Source organism: Astatotilapia calliptera, chromosome 22 (assembly GCF_964374335.1).
Source record: "Astatotilapia calliptera chromosome 22, fAstCal68.1, whole genome shotgun sequence".
Taxonomy (NCBI): domain Eukaryota; kingdom Metazoa; phylum Chordata; class Actinopteri; order Cichliformes; family Cichlidae; genus Astatotilapia; species Astatotilapia calliptera.
The window spans coordinates 28,296,539-28,317,921 of NC_137442.1; the positions used below are offsets into that span (position 1 = coordinate 28,296,539).

Genomic DNA, 21,383 nt, shown 5'->3' on the forward strand with positions numbered 1-21,383 from the left:
CTGCCACACGCAGTACAGATGCCATGAGAAGTGGAAGAGATAAAAAGCAAATGCTATGTGTGTGTCTTCCCCCTGAGGAGGTCATAGCCAAGTCCATGAGTCATCTCTCAATGCACAGTGTGGAAGTTCCCCTCTCAATAGCGAGCTTAAAAAGCTCTGGATATGTAGTCATTAGTTATGATTATATCAATAATTACTATCAATTAATATCAACATACAATCTGACTAAAATGCATGTAAAAAAATAAAAAGTACATACATATAAGGTATGCAAAAAAGTTCAGAGGTTCATAAAAGTCAAACACTTAATCTGATTGAAACTTAGTTGATTTTCCATTTAAGATAATCTTGAATGTCCGCATGGATTCCAACACTGCTGCTTTTTGTTTTTTTGATCACTCCCTGAAAGTCTCCCTCTGACATTTGCACTGTGCACTTTGATGTTTTGCTGTGGACCCCAACTTTTGTAACATCTGCTTAAAACTGACCTCAAATTGTGTGAAGGATCAAAAATGACTAAGCAGTTTTCAGTTGAAGGGCCCATAGTTTCCAATCAGGAATGCAGAGCAGGAGCATGCTCGTCATTTTATTCGGCATTCACCAGGTTCTGCTCCGTAAACGGAGTGAGAATGTCAATGTGGATTTTTGTCCCGAGTCACCTTAGTTATAACATTCAGTAGAAATCACATGAATTATGTTGCGTCCCAGCATTGTGCTGTATCAGAGGGTAGGAGCAAAGTGCAAGAGGGTTTTTTGCTTCTTCTGTAAAATGATTTATTAATAGCAGAATAGCTAAAAATGGCCCAGAGGTGCATGGAATGATGATTTTAAATGGGAAATTATCAGATAAGCCTTAAAAATTCATTATTGACCTGTTCTCTGAACTTTTGATTAAACTTGATGTACGCATACAGTTATTTGAAAAAGTACAATTTCACATGTTCTGTATTTTTGGTCGCTACTATATCTTAAATTCTTGAAATATTTATTAACTCAACATAGTTTGAAGTTCAAAACTTGGTTAAAAAGAATGCCAATATTCATGTTGACTTGAAATATACATCTTGTACCAGAGCAATTTAGGACTAGTTTTAAATTCACTGCACAGCTGAACTGCTTAGGCAGGCTGTTTGTATAATTCATCAGTCAAAGCTCAGCTCTGAAGGTCTCCCGGACTGTCTGGGCTTATCCAATAAGAAGCTACTTAAAAGCAGAACAATACAGATTCACAAATTAACAGCTGAAAAGTCACTCTTTCAGCTCAAAGTAGGATGAACCAATTTTCCAAGCAACACTCTGGAATCCTTTTTATTTCAACTGCATAATAGAAATGTTAAATTGTTTAGAACTATCCAAATTAATCTGGGTAATAAATAGAAAAGTACCAAACCGTGAATGGCTGTTGACAATAAGTATAGACAGCTGACACGCATATTAATCATTCGCACAAGCGCCAGTTTTCTCTGAAATGGCCTGTTGAATGTGATGTTTAGTGCCCACAAATATACTGAATATAAAATATCAAAGGTGAATTTGGAAGCCACTCCGGATACGAGTTCTGAAATACGCTGCTCAGAAGAATTCAAGGAACACAGATCTCTACGGCGGGGGGAAAAAATTCTAAAAATCTGTGCTGATATGGACTGGGTAATGTTTTAGGAATGAAAGGATGCCACAGCATTAATGGAAATGAAAATTATCTCCAGAGGGTTTGATTCAGAGATACCCTGAGTGCTCCAAATGAGATGACAGGTGTCCCTGGGGATATCCTCCCAGCTATAGACCAGGGCATCACTGAGCTCCTGGATAGTCTGAGACACAACCTGACAACATTGGATGGACCAAAGAAAATGCCCGAGATGGCATGGTATTAATTCCTTCATCCACCTAGAAGTGCCTGCAGACTCTTGCACATGAGGCCAGCATTGATGATCACCAGGACCAACCCAGGACCCACTGCATTAGCATACGGTCTGACAGTTGGTTCAAGGATTTCATGGCAGTCGGGCTGCTGCCTGTGGTGGTGTCTGTGTCCCTCCATGGATATGCTTCCCCAGACCACCACTGACCTACCACCAAAGCAGTCTTGCTGAACGATGTTACAGGCTGTATAACGTTCTCCACAGCTTCTCCAGACCCTTTCAAATCCATCACATGTGCTCAGGGTGAAGCTGCTCTTAGCTGTGAAAAGCACAGCACAAATGCCAATCAGGCTCCACAGTGCCGGGCAGTGAGTTTGGTCTGAGACATTCACACCAGTGGTCTCCTGGAAGTCATTTTGTAGGGTTCTGGCAGTTACTCTTGGCACAAAGGAGCAGATGCCGGTCGTCCCAATGGGTTAAGGACCTTCCACAATCCTCTCCAGTTCTCCTAGACTAACTGCCTGTCTCCTTGATCTCCTTTAGTCTCTTCAAACTGTGCTGCAAGACACAGCAAACCTTCTGGTAATGACGCATATTGGTGTTCCATCCCTGAGGAGTTGGACTGTGCACCTGTGCAACCTCTATAATGTCCAAGTATCACCTCATGCAACCAGTAGTGACACTGACCGTAGTCAAATAGAAAAGTTAGTGAACAAACAGTCAGAAAAGATGTCGGTGGTGCTCCGGCGATGCGCTGGGCAGTTTTCACGACCCTCTGCAACGCCTTCCGGTCCGAGGCAGAGCAGCTCCCGTACCAGACTGTTATACAGTTGGTCAGGATGCTCTCGATGGTCCAGCGGTAGAAGTTCACCAGGATGTCTGAGGACAGGTGGTTCTTCCTCAGGAAGAAGAGGCACTGGTGAGCCTTCTTGACCAACTTGGAGCAGTTGGTTGTCCAGATGAGATCCTTGTGTATGTGGATTCCTACATACACATATTCACTTATTCTGTTAACTTCACCCAGTATCCACTTGAAATCTGTATTCAGAACATGACATCCTTCCTGCAAGTTGGATGAGTGTAGCGAAGGTTTATGCTCTCTTTACAATAGAGTGCTGTTACAGAGACTACTCTTTGTGCATTAATCATGCCCATATTATATAATATATGTATTTCAAAGCTTATATGAGGGTCCACTGAGAATTTCCAAAAAAAGTCAAGCATGGCTCAGGATACGGATCATTATACTACTGTATCATCCCTGTTGTACACCTGAAAACAGACCATATCTGCTAGCAGCTCGTGTTACCCAACAATTCCAGCAAAGCCTTGAAATAGAAATTCTACATGGCTTTGAGTGATCAAAGCTGCAACACTGACACTTTACCGTTATTCTCTGGAATACAGATGATGTGACGTGATTCATCGTGACTCAGACAATTCAACAGAAAGGTAGCCGCACCTTTCCACACAGTATGCTTTGTCCATAGATGCCTTCACTCTCTCTTTCTCTTACCCTCTTCATGCATTCTGCACTTTCTCTCAAAGGTTAATAGACACAGGTTTGGTGCTCTAGGCGCTGCTCGTCTCACCCATTATTCCAAATGTCAGCTGTGTAAATGATCAGCGGCGTCCTTGTCATCACATATTATCTGGGTAATTGCCCTCTGATAAACGTATTTGTTTTGATGCAGTATTCATACATTGATAGCCTTCCCTGTGATCGTTATAAAAACATGCTCCCCGTTCACCTTTGACTTCTAGATGAATGCAAAACATAAACATAACATGATGGATCTGTCTTCAGTGCTGTTACCAGCAAATAATGTCTGTTTTTTGACTGCTTTGGTAGTTATTCGAGGATGTTTGTGTAATATCAGCCGCGTGCATCCATCCACATAATTAGTGTATCTACAGAAGCAGCTGTGTTGGCTCTTTAATAATATAGTGGGGAAGTTTAAGCAGTTTTGGTCAATGAGCAAACCGCTGATCTACATAGGTTTGTACTGTAATCCAAATGACTAACAGATCCACTCAGCTGCTGCTTGGGTTTCTTCAGTATATAGGATCTAAACTGAAGTAAGATCATTTTCCTGCATTTTAATCAGACTTTCCTCTCTACAGTAGTAAACCTGTTACACACTTGTGGGAACAAAAGGTACACAAAAGGACTACAGTATTGGCCTATAATTACCATTAAGAGCATTTTAAAAGGGGATTCGTCATTGTTGAAAGCCTCAGAGGGTTGTGGGTTTGTGTTAAAACGTCCACTAAATTGCTCATTTCCCCATGATTGACTTTGCAGTTTATTCGACATTAAAGATAACTAGAAGCTGGCGGAAAGAATCTGAATGGGAGAAAAATAAAAATTCATATAAGGAAAAATAAGAAAGGACGAGAGAAATGAAAGCGTGTGGCCTCGTGCTCTGAACTTAGTGTTAGTATAGGGAGCAGGCAAATGGCCTGTCAGAGTACTACTGTGGAAATATTGTATGTAGACAGAAAAACTGTCACAGAGAGGCACTCAGTGTTGAGTGTTGGCATAGAGAAAAGATTTAAAACACTGTATTTCTTACGTGCACAATGAACTTTTCTACGTGTCTTATGTCCCGTCGTGGCTGCCCCGCCATGAACCTGGTTCTGCTAGAGGTTTCTTCCTGTTAGAAGGGAGTTTTTCCTCCCCACTGTCGCCACGTGTTTCCTCATAGGGGGGCAATCTGATTCTGAGGTTTTCGTCCCGTTATTGTAGGATCTTTTGTGATTTCGCACTAGATAATTAAAACTGAATTTATTTGAATTAAAAAAGTACTTTAGACCCCATCAACCTTTCTCGTGTTCATATCTAGGACTCAGTGTTTGTTTTCATTAATGTTTTTCCCCTCTTTGTGTCACCTAACACAAATAAATTAATCATTCTTAATTTTCACGCAAATGTGTTATCGGTGCTTCAGACCTATTTCAGAAAACCAAATCTCCTTAGAAAACCCAAGACCCAAGCTGCAGACATTACAAATATCCAGCATTCAATTTCTGGGGTGTCAAACTCCAGGCCTCGAGGGCCGGTGTCCCCTTTAGGTTTTATATCTCACCCTGGGTCAACACACCTGAATCAAATGACTAAATCATTACCAGGCCTCAGGAGAACTTCAAGACATGTTGAGGGGGTAATTTAGCCATTTAAATGAGCTGTGTTGGATCAAGGACACAACCTGCAGGACACCGACCCTCGAGGCCTGGACTTCGACACCTGACCTCTAGAGCATCTCATTTTGTTACACCCACAATTTTGGAATGTTAGCAAGAAGCAAGATATAAACAAATTAAAATCATGGTTCAGCCCAGGTTGGTATTTTCCGAAAGCTGACATGTTATTCCTTACATAAGTCAGCCATCATCGCTAATCAGACTACCAGCTTCACACTTTTTTCTATTGTTATCAATAAAAGTGGCTACAGAGAGACGTGAGAGCAGACACTCTGCAAACACTCCTCATACGTGTAACCACAGGCTAATGTTTGTTTCCACTTTTGTGCGGAAGATATAAAGCTTAATTTAAATGGTTGTGACTTGCTGTAATCTATCAGAATTGTCTTGTGTTTATAGCTTTTTCGCCATCTAATCAAAACTCCAATGATAAAATTCAATTAATGATGTTATAGATGATTATTTTCCTAAGTGTCCATGCACTTGCCTCGTACGAAACCCTGCTTCTTTTAATGTTTAAACGTGTCAGAAACTATTGAAAAAGTGCATATTTTATGGGTCATGGACATGGATGGTTTATATGGGTTCTAGTATTGTTGTTAAAGTATTCAGTATGCACATGTACCACCACAAGACTTAGTTGGAGCCATTCTCTAAACCTAACAGGGAGCCTGCTATTTTGATTTTATCAAGCACTTTTATTGCCTTTTTTTTTTTCAATTTCCTGGTTTATACTTAAACTTTTATATAATTATTTACAGGCACATGATACTCAGTTTGTCTTATCTAAATAGCCTTTAACATTGAGTTAGATGTGCTGCCAAAAGGGAGTCAGTCTTATTACACAAGCCAGTGTGTGAATGGGTGTGTGAATGGGTGAATGACTGAATGTAGTGTGAAGCGCTTTGGGGTCCTTAGGGACTAGAAAAGCGCTATACAAATGCAGGCCATTTACCATTACCATTTACCATTAGCTGATTTTCACATGTGCTCTTTGACATATGGTATACAGCAGGCACTGAGTGGAAACGGGAAGTGATATCCATTTGTTTGTGCGAAATCCTGCAACATTCCACGTCTGAAGACATACAAGCATACACTGACAAGCACAGAAGTTCAAGGGCCTGTTCATTCCTTTAATTTAATTACATTAGAGTATCTTTGACGTTTCTCCGGCTTCGTTCCTGCCTCAGAATAGCTGTCTGTTAGTTATTGTTGTTATATTTAGAGTGTGATGTATTTTTATTTAATACCAGGTTTTTCCATGTGTAAATATAGAGCAGTGACTCCCGTGTTGATTAATTCCTGAAACTCTCCAAAGCTTTTCCATGCTGCTGTCCTTAACCACGTCCACCCATCTCTGCGTCGCTGTGGAGAAGCCAGCGTTGAGGGAGTCCTCAATCAGCTGGTCCTGGAGCACCTGCAGCTTGCTCCTTTGCAGTGGGGTGAGTCTCTTTTGTGTGCATGCTTGCATTTGTCTTCCTGTGAGATTAATGGTTGTGCTCACACGCCACACCCACAGTTGAATGTTTGTGAACTCGAGCTACTGGAAATGTGCAACATTATGACTAAAGCTCTACGTGGATTTTATTTTACGTCTTTGAGCATGTTTGTCTTCCAGTTACGGTTATTTTGGTGGTTCCACGACCATCTCACACTTGTCAGTTAGTGCTTAAACCAGAACTGGTCTCAAGTCATGTTTTTTATTTGCATTTATAATGGGCCACAAGCTATTTTGGAGAAGTGTAGACAGCAGCTTGGGAAATGTGTGAATCACCGGGGACTCACAGAATTTGTAGGAGCACTTTTCAGTCTCACCATCTGTGATCATCCTCTAAAATCACTTTTGATTTACTGCCGGTGTTTGTTTTCTGAGATTCCTGGCCTCTCTTCGGGCCCTGCCAGCATTTTGATTAGTCAGCTGGGGCTGTCCTCCTTTTGCAAAGAGAAAGCAATCTGCGAAATGAAGCGACACAGCAGATCAAGCATGGAAATGTAAGAATCTGTTGAGACAGAAATGGAGGAATCAGGAGCAACATTCGCTGGATGTTTTGGCATTTGACATGCACTTTCTTCAAATACTTTCCAGAGAAAAGCTGATGTTCTGTTTCATGTGTGCATTCTTATTGCAGACATAACTGTTAATCCCTCATGTCTCCATTTCTGCAAAAGTAGTTATGCAGCTCAGACCCGGGCTTTTGCGAGGATTGCTTGTTGTGAGCCAGATAATTTGCCTCAGCCCATTAGGATGCCTTTATCAGGGTTGCCAAGGCTATCACAGGCTCAATTATGGGTATAGTTCAACGATTTCCCCAATGTCTAAAATCATTAGTCCAGTTGGATGCTTGAAATGTCTTTGCTCTCCAAGCCTCACACTAGTAAAATAGCTGTAGGTGAATGCATCTTTAATTTCAAACATTCTGATTACACTTGTGTTTAATTCCCACAGCGTCTATGGAGAACTGTTTTGTTTGCCTTGCTGTGTTGTCACTATACAAAGGTAACTCGTTCCTGACGTGATAGATGACCAAAGAGCCTAAATGAAGCTCAACGCTTAAGTAACGTATTATGTTAATGCTGTTAATATAGAATCATTCCAGAATTTCAGTCTAATAATTTTACTCTTTTTTTCTTTCTCTCTTTTGGTTTGTGTGACACACTCTTATGTTTTCTAAGATTGATGCAGAAGCTGCTGCAGATATAATTTCACTGTCTGTTAGAAATGGCATGCATAGATTATTACAGCGCTGATGTGAAATGGCTGCATGAGATTTGTGCTGTTTGGAAATCAAATTATTTTCTGCTCCTTAATAGTCTTGATGAGTGCATAAAGAATACACGTTACATCTCAGCATATGTCTCTGAACCATCAGCATGCAATTTTAGCAAATTTAAAGAGTGTTAGCTGTCAATGATAAACATCTCAAAGTGCTTAAGTGTGCCAAAGGAGTCATTTACTTCCCAGTGCCACCCCAGGTCTGTTTTATGGCATTTTCCAGTCATGTGGAACAGTGTTTCCCCCCCTCATTCGTATCACACTCTACAGTAAAACAGTTTGTGTCATTCATATCAGATTCTAGGATTTCCACTTGGCCTCGCTCAAGATGGCAGGCTTCATCTTTGCTTTAACCTTCATTTGTGGATGGCATAGCAAACTGTGTTCACAGGCATGAGTGGAAATGTTCCCGAGCCCATGCTGTAAATTCTGTGACAGGATCATTCCTGCTTTCAGCGCAGTGCTGTTTGAAATGTCGTAGAGATCCAGCACAGATTTTTTTAGGCCTTGGCCTTTGTGCACAGAGATTTCTCCAGACTCCTGGAGTCTTTTGATGATTTTAGATGAAGAGAAGATTTAAAGTATTCACTTTTTTATATTCTGGAATGTTTAGACATTGGTGTTTTTGCAGATTGGTGAACCTCTGTCGATATTTACTTTTGAACTCAGGTTCTTTTTATATCCAGTCATCATTGATCTGTTACCAATTTACTCAAGTATTTGCAAAATACTTGAGTATACTATCGAATTGAAAATGAGCTGATATTAAACCTATGTTTTAAAAAAACAAAAATAGAAATAGTAACATGTCTCAGTTTAGATTCAGTGTGATTTCTATTGTGGAAAAATAAGGGTTTATGAGATTTGAAAATCATTCTGCCTTTTACATTTTATACAGCATCATAGTTTTGGGAAAATATCTTTTTCCCTTGGCCAAGATCTGCTTCGATAAAAGATGAATAATTACTGCAGGGCGATGCAAATGGGATGTTGAGCCGGGGCAGAGTGTGTGGCTGGACGCGTGGAGAGCCGGGTGGGTTGCTGGCTGCGCAAGAGTAGCAGAGGAAGTGTAGCTGAACCGAGCAGAGAGTCCAGAGTAAATAAATAAAGAGTGACATCCGGAGCAGAGCCTTAGGCCTGGGGAGAGCAATGTGAGCGCTGGATGACAGGGAGGCTGCAGGTCTGATGAACCGGAGGCAAATTAAATTCAGTTGTTTTACTTTTGCAATACTTAGTTCAATAAAAAGTTTTTGTTGTAGCAAACTGTCTGTTTCACAGTGCATGCTTTATCTTAGTGTAACTAGTACCACGTTATCCAAAATTTTTCCATAATGATGTTCTTCTACAATAATTCATCTTATTTTCTGATGTGTAATGACAAATGTTCAATCATTTGCAAAACTAAACTGTAATCTTAAAACCTTATATTGCACTGATAATAAAAAAAATAGATGCTTATTCAATAAAGGACTTGTTTGTTGTTCCTGCTGCTGTTGCAGGACGGGGTCAGATGCCCACAGTGCTCTCAGGCCTGTGGAAAGTCGTCACGTTCAAACTGGATATGAACTCTATTCACCTTACTGTAACCATCTGTTACAGCTGGTGTAGTATATCATTAAAACCACTCATCCACAGTTTAGTTAGCATACCTACTCATTTAATGCTGTTGATTGTTCTACTTCTAACAGTGGAGTCCACAGTCTATCATTTTCATTTTCAATCAACACTTCAAACACATCCAACTTTTTTATTCATGATTCTAGCTGCTTATGCATTACCTAACAGCTGCTAGTCTTACTTTCTATTAATAATTTACAAATTTGTATTGATAATTTAATGTTTTCAACTACTTATTCATACTTTTTTTCTCTTGAACTCTTCAGGTCGACTTAATTCTTAAAGTAAATTCTGTTTGTTTGTTTTTCATGTTATTTTTCAGGTACTCTGTCCACCCATCCTCCAGGCAGCGCAGGGCTGTAGTACTAAGTCGAGCTTAACATGTAACCACATTACATCCACTCAGCTGGTGTCAGAAATTTGTCATGTGTCACTATAACTGTATGTCATCATAGCTGTTTGTAGTGAAACACAATATATTAAAAACTTTGTAAATGCTTTTTAGTTACACGTTCTTGGCCTTAAGCTGGAGAAACAGGCATCTCTGCCTGTGCTTAACCAATTATGTGGCATGAGAAACTTGATCCTCTATGATTTGCTTCTATAGAAACCCTATGAATATTTAATCACACAGGTTCAAGAGAACTTGGAAAGTGCCAGAATCAGTTTTATGGCTTTGTGTTTGTTAATAGTCTCATTACTATTATTGATTGGAGAGCAAACAGAGGCCATTAGTAAATGATTCTACCTCAGGGCAGAATCAGCCCCACAGTCCCATCGCCAGACTTGCAATAAGATCATATATGATCAAATTCACTGCGTTATCACAAATATGAAAGTCTTTTTTTTTTAATTAGTAAAACATCGTTTTGTTAGTGCTGAATTTCATTTTGCCGAGGTTCAGAAAAATGGCTCTAATTCACTGAGTGGGCGAGAAATTAAAGCGGATTACTTTTGTGTTTCTGTGGTAAACCTTTGCTGACAACAAAACATCAAGTGAAAAGACATTATGCAATGAACACTAGATTAGAGAGCTGCGCTCGTTTATACTGTTCTGTCTGCCCTAAAATATAGTACGTGGAAAGAGTCGACAACTTTTATATCATCTCCACACGTTTGATTTCACAGAAGCTATAATTCCTGACCTGCTGCTGTTGGGTTTTTATTTGTTTAAGAGAAGTATGAATATAGTGCTGTGACTTCAGTATACCAGACGTATTTACAATATAATTTAAGGCCATGTTGTTACAGATGAGGAAAAACCTTTATGACAGATTATATCATAGCTTATTCCTAGAATAGCTGCACTTGGCGCTATACGAGTCTGGATTGATACGTTTCTCTTTGCCTGAGTTTGAGCCCTAATTAAAAAAAAGTCCTCTGACATTCGCTGCTCTTCATAGTCCTGTAATTTTCAGCTCCAGCAGTCCGCCAGTCTGTTACAGATCCTGAAAAGCAAGTCTAAACTATATATGTTGACCGTGGATTTGGAAGCACTGTTGAAATTGTGAGACGGCTTCACAAACAGTCTAAATGTCAGCAGGGCAGTCTTGGAGATTCTCAGCTATTGTTTTTCACAAGGCTGCTGGCTGACTGGTTTAATTATCTGTGACAAAATTTTATTGCACTCCCAAAACCCATAAGGAGTACTTGTCATCCTTAGAATTGGAGGGAGGACGTTTGACGGGAGGCTGTTAGATCACATTTTTCAGAGGAAAGATTTTACTCAGCACAAATCACACCCCACTTTTTAAAATCTCCTTTCTAATACTGTGTGTAATAGACAGGACATAGCTGAGCTGAGAAAGCAGGGAATTGAATTTGGTGCTGCCAAAACGGACAAGAAGTTTACGTGAACATGCCCAGATTTTCAACATGGATGACTTCAGAGAATGATTTTGTCTCATTGCTGACCAAAAGCTTATCAAAATTCTTTCATAGTAGTTAAAAAAAATACTGTGGCGTTTTCGTTTAAATGAACAAAGTCACACTTGCATATGAAAACAGTATGTGAATTGGTGCTGTGCTGCATTTTAAACATGAAGAATTTTCCCGAACATAAACGTGTTCAGAGAGGGTCCGGACCACGTGTGACCCTAAACTGGAAAAGCAGAAGAAAATTCACGGATGGATGAATACAAATGTTCATATTTACTGAAAGTAGAAGCATTTGAACAGTTTAACACGCCCGTAGTGACTTTAACACGAAACCAACCCGCCACACAGGCCCTTCATAGTTACACAGCCGGCCATTCTGTAAAGCCTCATTGATTATAGCATCTCAGCTGTCAGTTTGATTAAAGGTAAAGTGGTGCAACTTGTGATGGGAGTCAGCTTAATGGAGTGTTGTTAAATAAACATTGACCTGGCCAATCAAGATAAGATACCTTTATTAGTCATGTGCAGACTGTTCTCAAACTGATCTCCCTGTTGGAGCTCAGTCTGGGGGGAGTTATTTTTTTCTCCTCATCTTTCCTCATGTTGTGCAGTTTCCATTGCTATACCTCTCTGACCTGTCCTTCTCCATGTGATGTTTTGGTGTAATGCATGTATGGTCGGAGGGTAAGATGGCGCCGCCATTGCGTGCAATAGGTCGGCAGCCTTAACATGAAATTTCCCCTTGTGGGACTAATAAAGGTATCTTATCAAGACGGAGCTGTGTGAGGCTGTGACACCAGCTGGGTGGATGATGATACTGTACACAGAGGGGGCAGCAGGTTTATATCAGACAAGAAGGACCCTGACATGTGTAGGATGGGACTGATAGTTTAATTGATCTATAAGCAATCATCTCTGTACTTTGTAAATGAGAGCACATGTTATACACACATGTGTCAAGTCAGTTGCAAAAGCTATTTACTGTTATCCTATTCCTGGATAAAAATCTGACTCCAAAATTTTGAAGTTGAATTATGTAGTTATAGACAGTTGATGATTTTCAGCATTCGGTGTGTTGAGCGTTGTTACCGTGCAGCGACGTGGAAAACTCGGAGCCTGAGCGTGGACTTTGTACCCGTTCCTCCCCCCACCTCACTACGCCACCAGGAAACCATTTCAGTGGAATACAAATGCAGCCATGAATGGAAAGACAAATGTTTAGTCTAGCAGAGGGATGGAAAGCGAATGGTGGAGGCCACGCTGTAAAAGGCGAAGAAATAATTTAATAAGACAGCACTTCTGAAACGACTCACACTCCTTTTTTCTCCCCCCAGTACCCTCCGCATCCACAGAAAGACATTTGGAGCAGTCACAGGCGGTGGCTTTTCAACACACACGGGGGTGTGGGGTGGGGGGGGGATGCCTCATGGAATAATGTGGCTTTAAGCGATTGTCAGAAGCTCATCTGCCGTAAGTGCTGCAGGTTTGACAAATGATGCTGCCAAACAGCCCAGACTCACCTAACGCTGAAGTCCTGTTGCAGTGACGATGATTAGAGGAGCTGACCTGAGAGAGAGGAAAGAGGCAAATGCGTGCATGGCTAAAATGAAAGAGAAGTGCTCTGACTGCACCTGTAGCTGCTAATATGTCGCATCTGTGAGCACATCAATTTCAGGCTCCTCTGCGGTTTTCAGCACAGCAGTTATGGGGCCGGTGGGAGATGGCAGAAAGCCTTCTTCAGTCTGTGACAAGTTCCTAGAAATGCAAACACATCTACTGGGTGTTGGGCACATCTCTGTTTTTATTTCAGATATAACTGAACCTCGTGTGCAAACTTGTGCACCATGATTAGGTTTCGATCTAGTTAAACATCTGCCCTTCTTTTATGTTTATGTAATATATATTACTATGTAAATGCTTATAATAAACGCGGCTAAAGTTTCAAAAAGCGAGTTAATCATAAGTCATCTGTATGAACCAGAAGCTCAAATTTCAGACTGCTCTAATTTTTTTTCCAGTCTGGCTGTGGATGATGCCATTGACAGCAGATCTCCCTATATGGTTATCTCAGGCACACAGCTCCAGCTGTGACCACAGACAACCACACTACCTGCTTTTTAAACTTTCAATTCCTGGGGGGCAGTGAATTAGGAGAAAGTTGGTTTGGAGGTAAAGTGAGGAGAGATAAAAGAGCCTGTTTCTGACAATGAATGAACTGAGGGGCTGCACTAAGATGAAGTATAAGAAAAATAAGGATTATTTTGAACTGTCACTCATTGGAAAGCTATTCTAGTTAAATCTTTTAAATGTGTTTGCTTGAAAGGCAAACGTTTTCCTTGTTTGTAACCTAATACGCAAGAAAACAGAAATTTCGTGTAAATGATAAATATTTTAATAATAATACGACTTTACATTATTTAACTGAAGACTTTCCCCAAAGTGGCCCACTATGCAGCATCTATCCATCCTCTTCCACTTATCCAATTCAGGGTCACAGGGGGGCTGGAGCTCCCAGTTACCATAGCTACGCAGGGCTAACACACAAAGACAGACAACCATTCAACTCATATTCACACATATTAACTGGTAGAATCACCAGTTAAGCAATACACAAGCCCAAAACTAAATATATCAAAATGTTATATTTTTGTATCTCCTTGAATGGATTTTCGATCTGCCAGTGCAGGTCAAATAAAGAAAGTGGTAACAGTAAAACGGCACAGATGCGATCATATTTGGTGCACAAAAAGTCCTACGACAGAGTACCTTGAGAAGTTGTCTCTTGACATAGGCACAAATTTTGAAATGTGGTGGCACGGTGCCGTAGTGGTTAGCACTGTTACCGCACTGGCTGCAACCACTCTGTGTGGATTTTCCACATTCTCCCCGAGCTTTCCCCTGGGCTTCCTCCAGCTATTTTGGCATCCTCCCACAGTCCACCTGTTATATTAATGGGTAATTCTAAATAAGCCATTAATGTGAGGTAGTTTAAGTGTTTGAGGTGTGTGGAATAAAGTGCTGTATGATTGTGACATTGCTATATAAAAACAAGCACGTTACCTTTTCACCTACAAGCACAGACACCCACAACATAACTGAATAATCTAAAATAAATCCAGCCATCCATTCTCTTCCGCTTGTACTGATCAGGGTCACTATCTCAGCTTCCATACTGTGAAGGCATGGAATATCAACAGTATGTAAAGGTTCAATGACTCAGTCTTACATGAACATGCCCTGTTCTGCATCTAATACTCATACAGTTATTTGATTAACTGATTCAGGGATACTTCCACCTTTTTTTCCACTATCACAGGCTGTTTAGTGTTTACAAGTTAGCAATATGCTTACTTGCTTTACTTACTGCTGTCAGAAATGTATAAAGAATTTTTTGCTCTATATTAAACTACATCAAATCTTGACTGCATTAGTACTTACTAGCATGAAGTCGTGTTTGTCTCTGGTTGTTTTTATTCTGTTACATTTTACTTAAAATTGCTAGAATCCAAAGTTGAATGAAGGGCAGCAGCGCTAGACGGCTTCACAAATCATAATCAGCCTGTTGCATTCTGGCTAACACACACACACACACACACACACACACACACACACACACACACACACACACACACACACACTATGTTTTGAGCATGCAAAAAGAATACATGGAATAAAAGCTTAGTGCTTCGATTTTAATTCTAATAATTAATTTTAATTGACTCAGCAAATGGTTTATTACAGTCACACAACTGAAAAGACTGGAAAAAGTATTCAATGTGAAACAGAGGAATTAATCACATACTCACATGGGTGTTCCTCCCTTCAAAGTTTAGTATTTTTTACTTGATGAATAAGTTAATCAGTTAAACTGCCGTACAAATTAGCATCAATTACTGTTTTTGGACAAACAAGCGTGTAATGAATGTACTGTGTTTGTCTTTAGCCTGATGTGTTTTGCGTTTAGAAAATCATTAAAAGTTATAATTACATGAAATAATCGAGAATAAAGACTTGTTGGAGGAATTTGTATTTGTAGTTGTTTAGAGCTGTTCAGTTGTTGGATTTTTCTGCAGCAGCAGAAAAGGAAGGCGAGTAAGTTGTAGCCGGTGTGACGTCAGCCACTTATTAGTGAACATTACTTATCCTGTGACTCAGGAGGTAGAATCTGCTGATCCAAAGATTGGTGGTTTGATACCTGGTTCCTTGGTCCATATGTTAAAGTGTCCTTTGGCAGGATGCAATACTGAACCCCAGCTGCCTCTGATGCATTCATCAGAGTGTGAGTTCTTAAAGGTACACAGTAAAGCTCAGTATTAATGTGCCTATGAATGAATGGGTATGGCTTACTGGAAAAACTTTTCAAAAATGAGATTTTAATCTGTAAACCTTCAGGAAAATCTACTCGTATTCTTCTATATCTGCTAGGACATAAACACAAACACACACCTTACCAGCCTCCATCTACTGGAGTGCAAGTAGCCTTAAATTTGCTGCAGGTGTGGCCCATTTAGCTGAATGATGAGGAGGACTGAGTTGGCAGAGCCTGATTTATCTGCTTGTTTCTTTTTTAGCTCTGTCAGTCAGCCATCCTAAAGATCTCCAATTGAAGCCAGAGAGAGATATGGGACCATTCACACTTCTTTTGCAAGTCTCCTGGCTAGTCTGCGTGATTTACAGAGGCAGCCCTGACTCAGATGGACTAAGATGGATGTGTGGATGGAAACAAAGAGAGTCATATTTGCAGTGGAGGGGAAATCACGGGGTAGCTTAACAGGAAAGGCTTCAACTGATTCTTCTTCCCGGTTAGCCTGAGCAAGGGGATCTGACAGGAAGAGTCAGTTGCTTTTCAGCTCATTATTTAACCCATTATGAACGTGAATAATGATTTCTGCGCATTGTGTCATGTAGGATTACCATAACACAACACTGAGTAACAAAGCATTGTTAATACATTTTTACCACATTAGGAGGAGGCATGAAAGGATCATTTGTTCTACTTTGGCTGAAATCACCAGTCTTATCCTATCACCCTGGTAGCTTTAATGTGGAAATGAGAGCAAAGCGTAAACCAGCCCACTCTGCGATTCCCTATCTAGCCTTTCCTTTTTCTCGCCGGCCCTGTATGGATCCACAGTTAGCACATTTAACGGTCTTGGAGCGTCTGTTTATGGGGTATTTATCATGGCTACAGAACAATCCGGGCTGTCAGTGCGTCAGTTTGGGTGAGCTGTGGAAATAAATCAAAACTCCCCCGGCTTGCCACAGATAGCACACTACACACTCGCCCATTCATTTAGGCTGCTGGGATGGGAGGAAAGAGTAGGAGAAATAAAAGTTTAGTAAAATTATATAGATGCAGCTAAAGTAAAGGTTTGAATTGAAGTTGTGGAGATCAATTTGGGGAGGTTTCGTCACAGTGTCCGGAAAAAACGTGCTCCATTTGAGCTCATTATTTGTGTTGTATAATTGTAACTATCCAGTGTTTCTTTTGCATCAGCTTAGTTCTCACTGTTTTCCAAATGTATTTTTGGCCTAAACCTATTTCTCTTTCCCAGTCTTATATCAAATAAAACCACCTCCCTTATTGATTTCTTTAGAGGAAACAAGAGTATCCCCAACGGCTGTCTTTTCATTCCTCAAAGACAGATTACCTGACATTTCTAAATGCAACCAAGTCCAACCAATGTTCCTACACTTATTTCTGCTAAAAGGAGGAACGTTGTAGCACAGTTACTAAACTTTCCTCCATAAACCTTTAACTGGGGGAAATACTAACAAACATCTGACTGTGTGTCTTTAATGGAGACATACTTTTACTTGGGTCAATACACAGTTAGTTAACTTTGATTTCGGGCAGTTTCTTTCACAAACTAGATAGCAGCTTATCTTGTAGCCAGTGCTTGACTGCAGACCTTTTTCTGCTCACTTGTGATGCTGAACCAAGGTGCTCGGTGTATCGAAAATAATGTGTAGCTTGAAATAGACACACTGATAAGCCTGGAGAGTTGAAATCATTTTCATGAGAATAAGAGGATGGATGGAAGTTAAGAACTACTTTAAAGTTAAAAGTACAATGTGTAAAAGCTCTACACTCGTACCCCTCCAAATTCACGTGCGTATTGTAATCCAAGCTACTGTGGCTACTGCAGGGCAAACAAACAGTAGCCTTTCATCTGTAATGAGTGTAGGCTGTCAGTCCACTGTTTACCTCAGCTGTCAATACGTGTCCTCGTCTATTTCCCCTGGTTGGCTGTAAAACCTGGAAAGGAGTCTTCTGTCTGATGACAGCAATACTGAGATGAGCTGTAGAGGATATCCTGGGCTTTTTTTTTTGTTTTTTTGTCCCATTTGGATCTTTAGCCATCAGAATTGTTGTCTTAAGGCCAAGAAAGATGCCAAGTGGATCATCATGCCCTTGCCATATTGGACCATTTGATTGACCTTTATTATAATTATGTATTTATTTTATTTTATTTTTGGTCGCTACAAACGGGACAGACATGACTGGGGGATAGGACAGGGAGAAAGAATGAAAGAAAGAGAGGGAGAGAAAGAAAAACAGAGGGGGGAAGAGACGGTGAGAAGGGGGGGAAGAAAGAAAGAAAAACAAACAAAACACCTGGGTCACCTGTATGGAGAAAAAAAAACAGAAGAGAAAACAAACAAAAAAGAGCAACATAATAAATACAGCACCATCACAATAAACTAGCTAGCAGTAGATAACAGTAGATACTAAATATTAAACACTATTGTGCAGCACGCAAGATACAGCGCACAATATGCTTTAAGGCAGCAGCCAAGAAAGGTGTAGTCCGCGTCTGTGCACACCTGTGTGGATCAGCACGCTTGTATTCCAAAGGTTTCTCCATGTAATGATCTGCTAGGGATTGTGGGGAGCCATAGCCCCGTCCCCCAGGGCATGAAGCAGGTATGGAGGAGATCCAGGCCCCAGACATCCACAGGCCCCAGAGTACAAGGACCTGAGGAGGACCACCAAAAGGGGAGGAACCGTGCCACCCTCCTGGGAAGAGCTGAGTAGAGCCCCAAAGGAGAGGTCACCCAGCAGCTACGGAGCAGATGCCAGAGGGGGTTGCAGTGGCGTGCCCGCGGGCTCTGCCGGCAGCCAGCTGTGCCAGAGAGGACCGAGCTTCAGGCCCAGAGGCCAGAGGCTTGAGGGCACCCCACCCCCCAGAAGGGGCCCAGCCGGGCCACAGGCGCCAGGCCCCGCCAATCAGCCACCAGGAGTGAGCCGGTACATACATGAGCGCCCAGCCCCAGTCGACAAGAACCACCAACACACCAACGTCTGAGGGCATCAGCCACCGGCAGGGAGTGTGGTGAGGGGAGATAGGCCTCCGTACTTTAGAGGGCCTGAGATGTACCCAGAGAGGTTGAGTCTAAGACCCAACCTGACATATAGACACAGACGAACAGGCGCACGCGGACACAGACGTGCATTCCCACCCCTATATGCACAACCAAATACTCGGCACTCACCCAACATGTAGACAGACACAAATAGACACTGCACAGACAGTCACACTCCCCAAACATACTCTATATCCCAGGTCCAGGTACCCCCGCCCCCAGAGGGGCAAGTCGCACCTAAACCCAGGAGATGTAACCCTTCTCTCTGGGGTGGAGGCAAGCGGACCACCTCCTTATCTGCAGTAGCAGGGAGGCCCCGCATCCCAGACCATATCCTGGGCTTTTCTATTACTAAGCACTGGTGTTTTTGCTGCTGTTAGTCTTTAAAGCGAATCTGTCATTATTGGACTGGGATACTCAGCAAATACACTCTATGTACAGTCTCTATTTTTAGAGACTCTTACTCTATTTTCTTTTCTTTTTAGGACATTTGAGCCTAACATTAGCTGGCAGAATGAATGCTTGTTTAGCTTGTTTGTTGTTAGGTGTCCAGAGATGGGAGGGTCGCAATACTGGGAATAAATACGCATGTGTATGCACATTTTCACTTGTTAGAGCCCTGACTTCAGTTCAGGAGTGGAGTCTTACGGTGAGGAGGAAGAAGATGATGAGGTGAAAATCAGGAGGAGAGAGAGCAGTGATGGAGGAAGCAAAAGACATTAGGTGAATATGATAATGAAAAAATAGACATGTACAGATATTAAATGGTAATATATAGTTTGAAAGAGCCATTTGTGATCTTTAAATGAAGAGTAGCTTATAAGGTGTATGTATGTGGCTCATAAAACATGATTAGGTGGAACCACGATGCCCATCTTGTATTCAAGAGGAACATGGCAGCTTCCACAAACCGGCACTTGCTCTTATGTATTTGAAATGGATTATTTTAAGTTTATGCAAACACATCAATTTATTTGAAAATTATACTCTAGTCAGTGTGTGTTTAAGAGTACAACACTTTTCAATTAAATAACCTTTAAAAAAGTCTTGATTGCACCTTGAAAGATCGTAAAAACAATTAGATTCATATTAAAAGGTAAATTTATCCAGTTTAAAATCAATCGTAACTATTCAGTCACTGTTTGATTTAAAGGTTGGATCATTTAATTAATATTATAGTTGATTTTGTTCTTATTATTATTTTTACTTTAGTTGTGTGTCTGTAAGGAAAAACATACAAGTCATTTACATCTAAGTCTGTCCAGTTAGGAATCATCATTTTCACTTGTTTTGGTGCAAATCAAAGTGACAACAATCAGCAGAGAGAAACTACGGGTATCTATATAATTTATATCATAAATACCATCTGAAGTATTTTAATCACAGTGGCACCGAGTCATCTCTTCCGTGCATGAGCCATGTTTGCACATTGAGCACCCTGGATAATAAAGACTTTAGTTTGATGGTCGCTTTGAATGTTATGTATAGAGCACGTGTGTGTTTGTCAGTAAAATTAGAGAGGAATAAACTATGAGATGATTGCATATAATAAGCAGTTTATATATAGGGTATTAATTGCATTGACTGAGCTATACTAACAATCTCACAATATGTCTTTTTCTTATCTAAAGGCATTGAATATATTAATAATCTGATATGAAATTCTGTCTCGATATATATCGAGAAACTGTTTCGCCTGCTTCTTGGTGATGTGGCCGCCTCGGACTCGGAGTTTGCTGGGTTCGAGCTGGGCCCAGTGCACAAGCATTTTTGTCTTTCAACATAATTCTTGGACATGTGCCCAGCCCGCCGTTCTTTTTGGCGACGGTGGTAGACGACATAGCCCGTCAGTGAGAGAGAAGTGGCTCTACTGCATCATCTGTCACTATCGATCCTCCTCATTGACGCTCTGATGCCACAGAGATGTAATCAGATCTTTTCTCACATGAATGGAGTCGCTTTGCTTTTTTTCCCTCCTGATTTCAGTCTGTGGATGCCTCAGATCTGTTTCAAAAATTAAATGAATAATGGAAAGTATAGAAATTTGTCTGTTTGTATCATTTGGCCTTCATCATGTGAACTATATAAGGCTTAGCTAACTGGGATGTGGACAGGCATTGTATTTTTCTGCTGCAGCTGCGCATTAAAATAAGTCAAGTTTTTAATGATTGTTCATGATTCGGAGGGCAGTGCAGTGGTTAGCACTGTCACTCCTCAGCCATCAGTCAGCTGGGATCTTTGTGTGTGACATTTGCATGTTCTCCCTGTGATTGGATGGGATCTCTCTGGGTATCTTAGTCTTCTTCACACAGTTCTAAGACATTTATTTATTATATTTGTTTATTTTAAATTAGCTGGAGGCGTGAGCGTGAATAAGTGTTAATTTAATTTGATACCAGTACCTCATTCCTTCTGTGTTTGCTTTGTCTGCCATTGCTGAAAGGATCTCAAGTCCCACCGCTGCCAGTTTATACCTTCTGCTCTCACACAGTATGGATTTTCCTTTCCTTGGATAAGGCTGCTAGGAAGCAGTTCATCTATCATGTTTCATTGAGGCTCATCAGATGTTGGTCAGGGATCCACAGGAACAGCAGCGCTGTGGATCCATGTAACTGAAACTTTTTAGAATGTAATGGACTGATCCAGCTCACACCACTGACAGGTTTCTGGCCCTGACA

At 40.9% G+C, this 21,383-nt stretch overlaps 1 protein-coding gene across 4 annotated transcripts in view; it reads left to right on the forward strand.

Annotated features, from left to right (window-relative positions):
- Nucleotides 1-21,383, forward strand: part of trappc9 (trafficking protein particle complex subunit 9) — a 232,402-nt gene that overhangs the window by 160,382 nt on the left and 50,637 nt on the right. For 3 of the 4 annotated variants that reach the window (XM_026155948.2, XM_026155951.2, XM_026155950.2), the window contains one exon: nucleotides 6,421-6,511. In XM_026155948.2, coding sequence (XP_026011733.1) covers nucleotides 6,421-6,511 — 91 coding nt within the window. Of the gene's footprint in view, nucleotides 1-6,420; nucleotides 6,512-9,781; nucleotides 9,838-21,383 lie in introns of those variants that run through there. The other variant, XM_080296224.1, reaches the window with a different exon arrangement.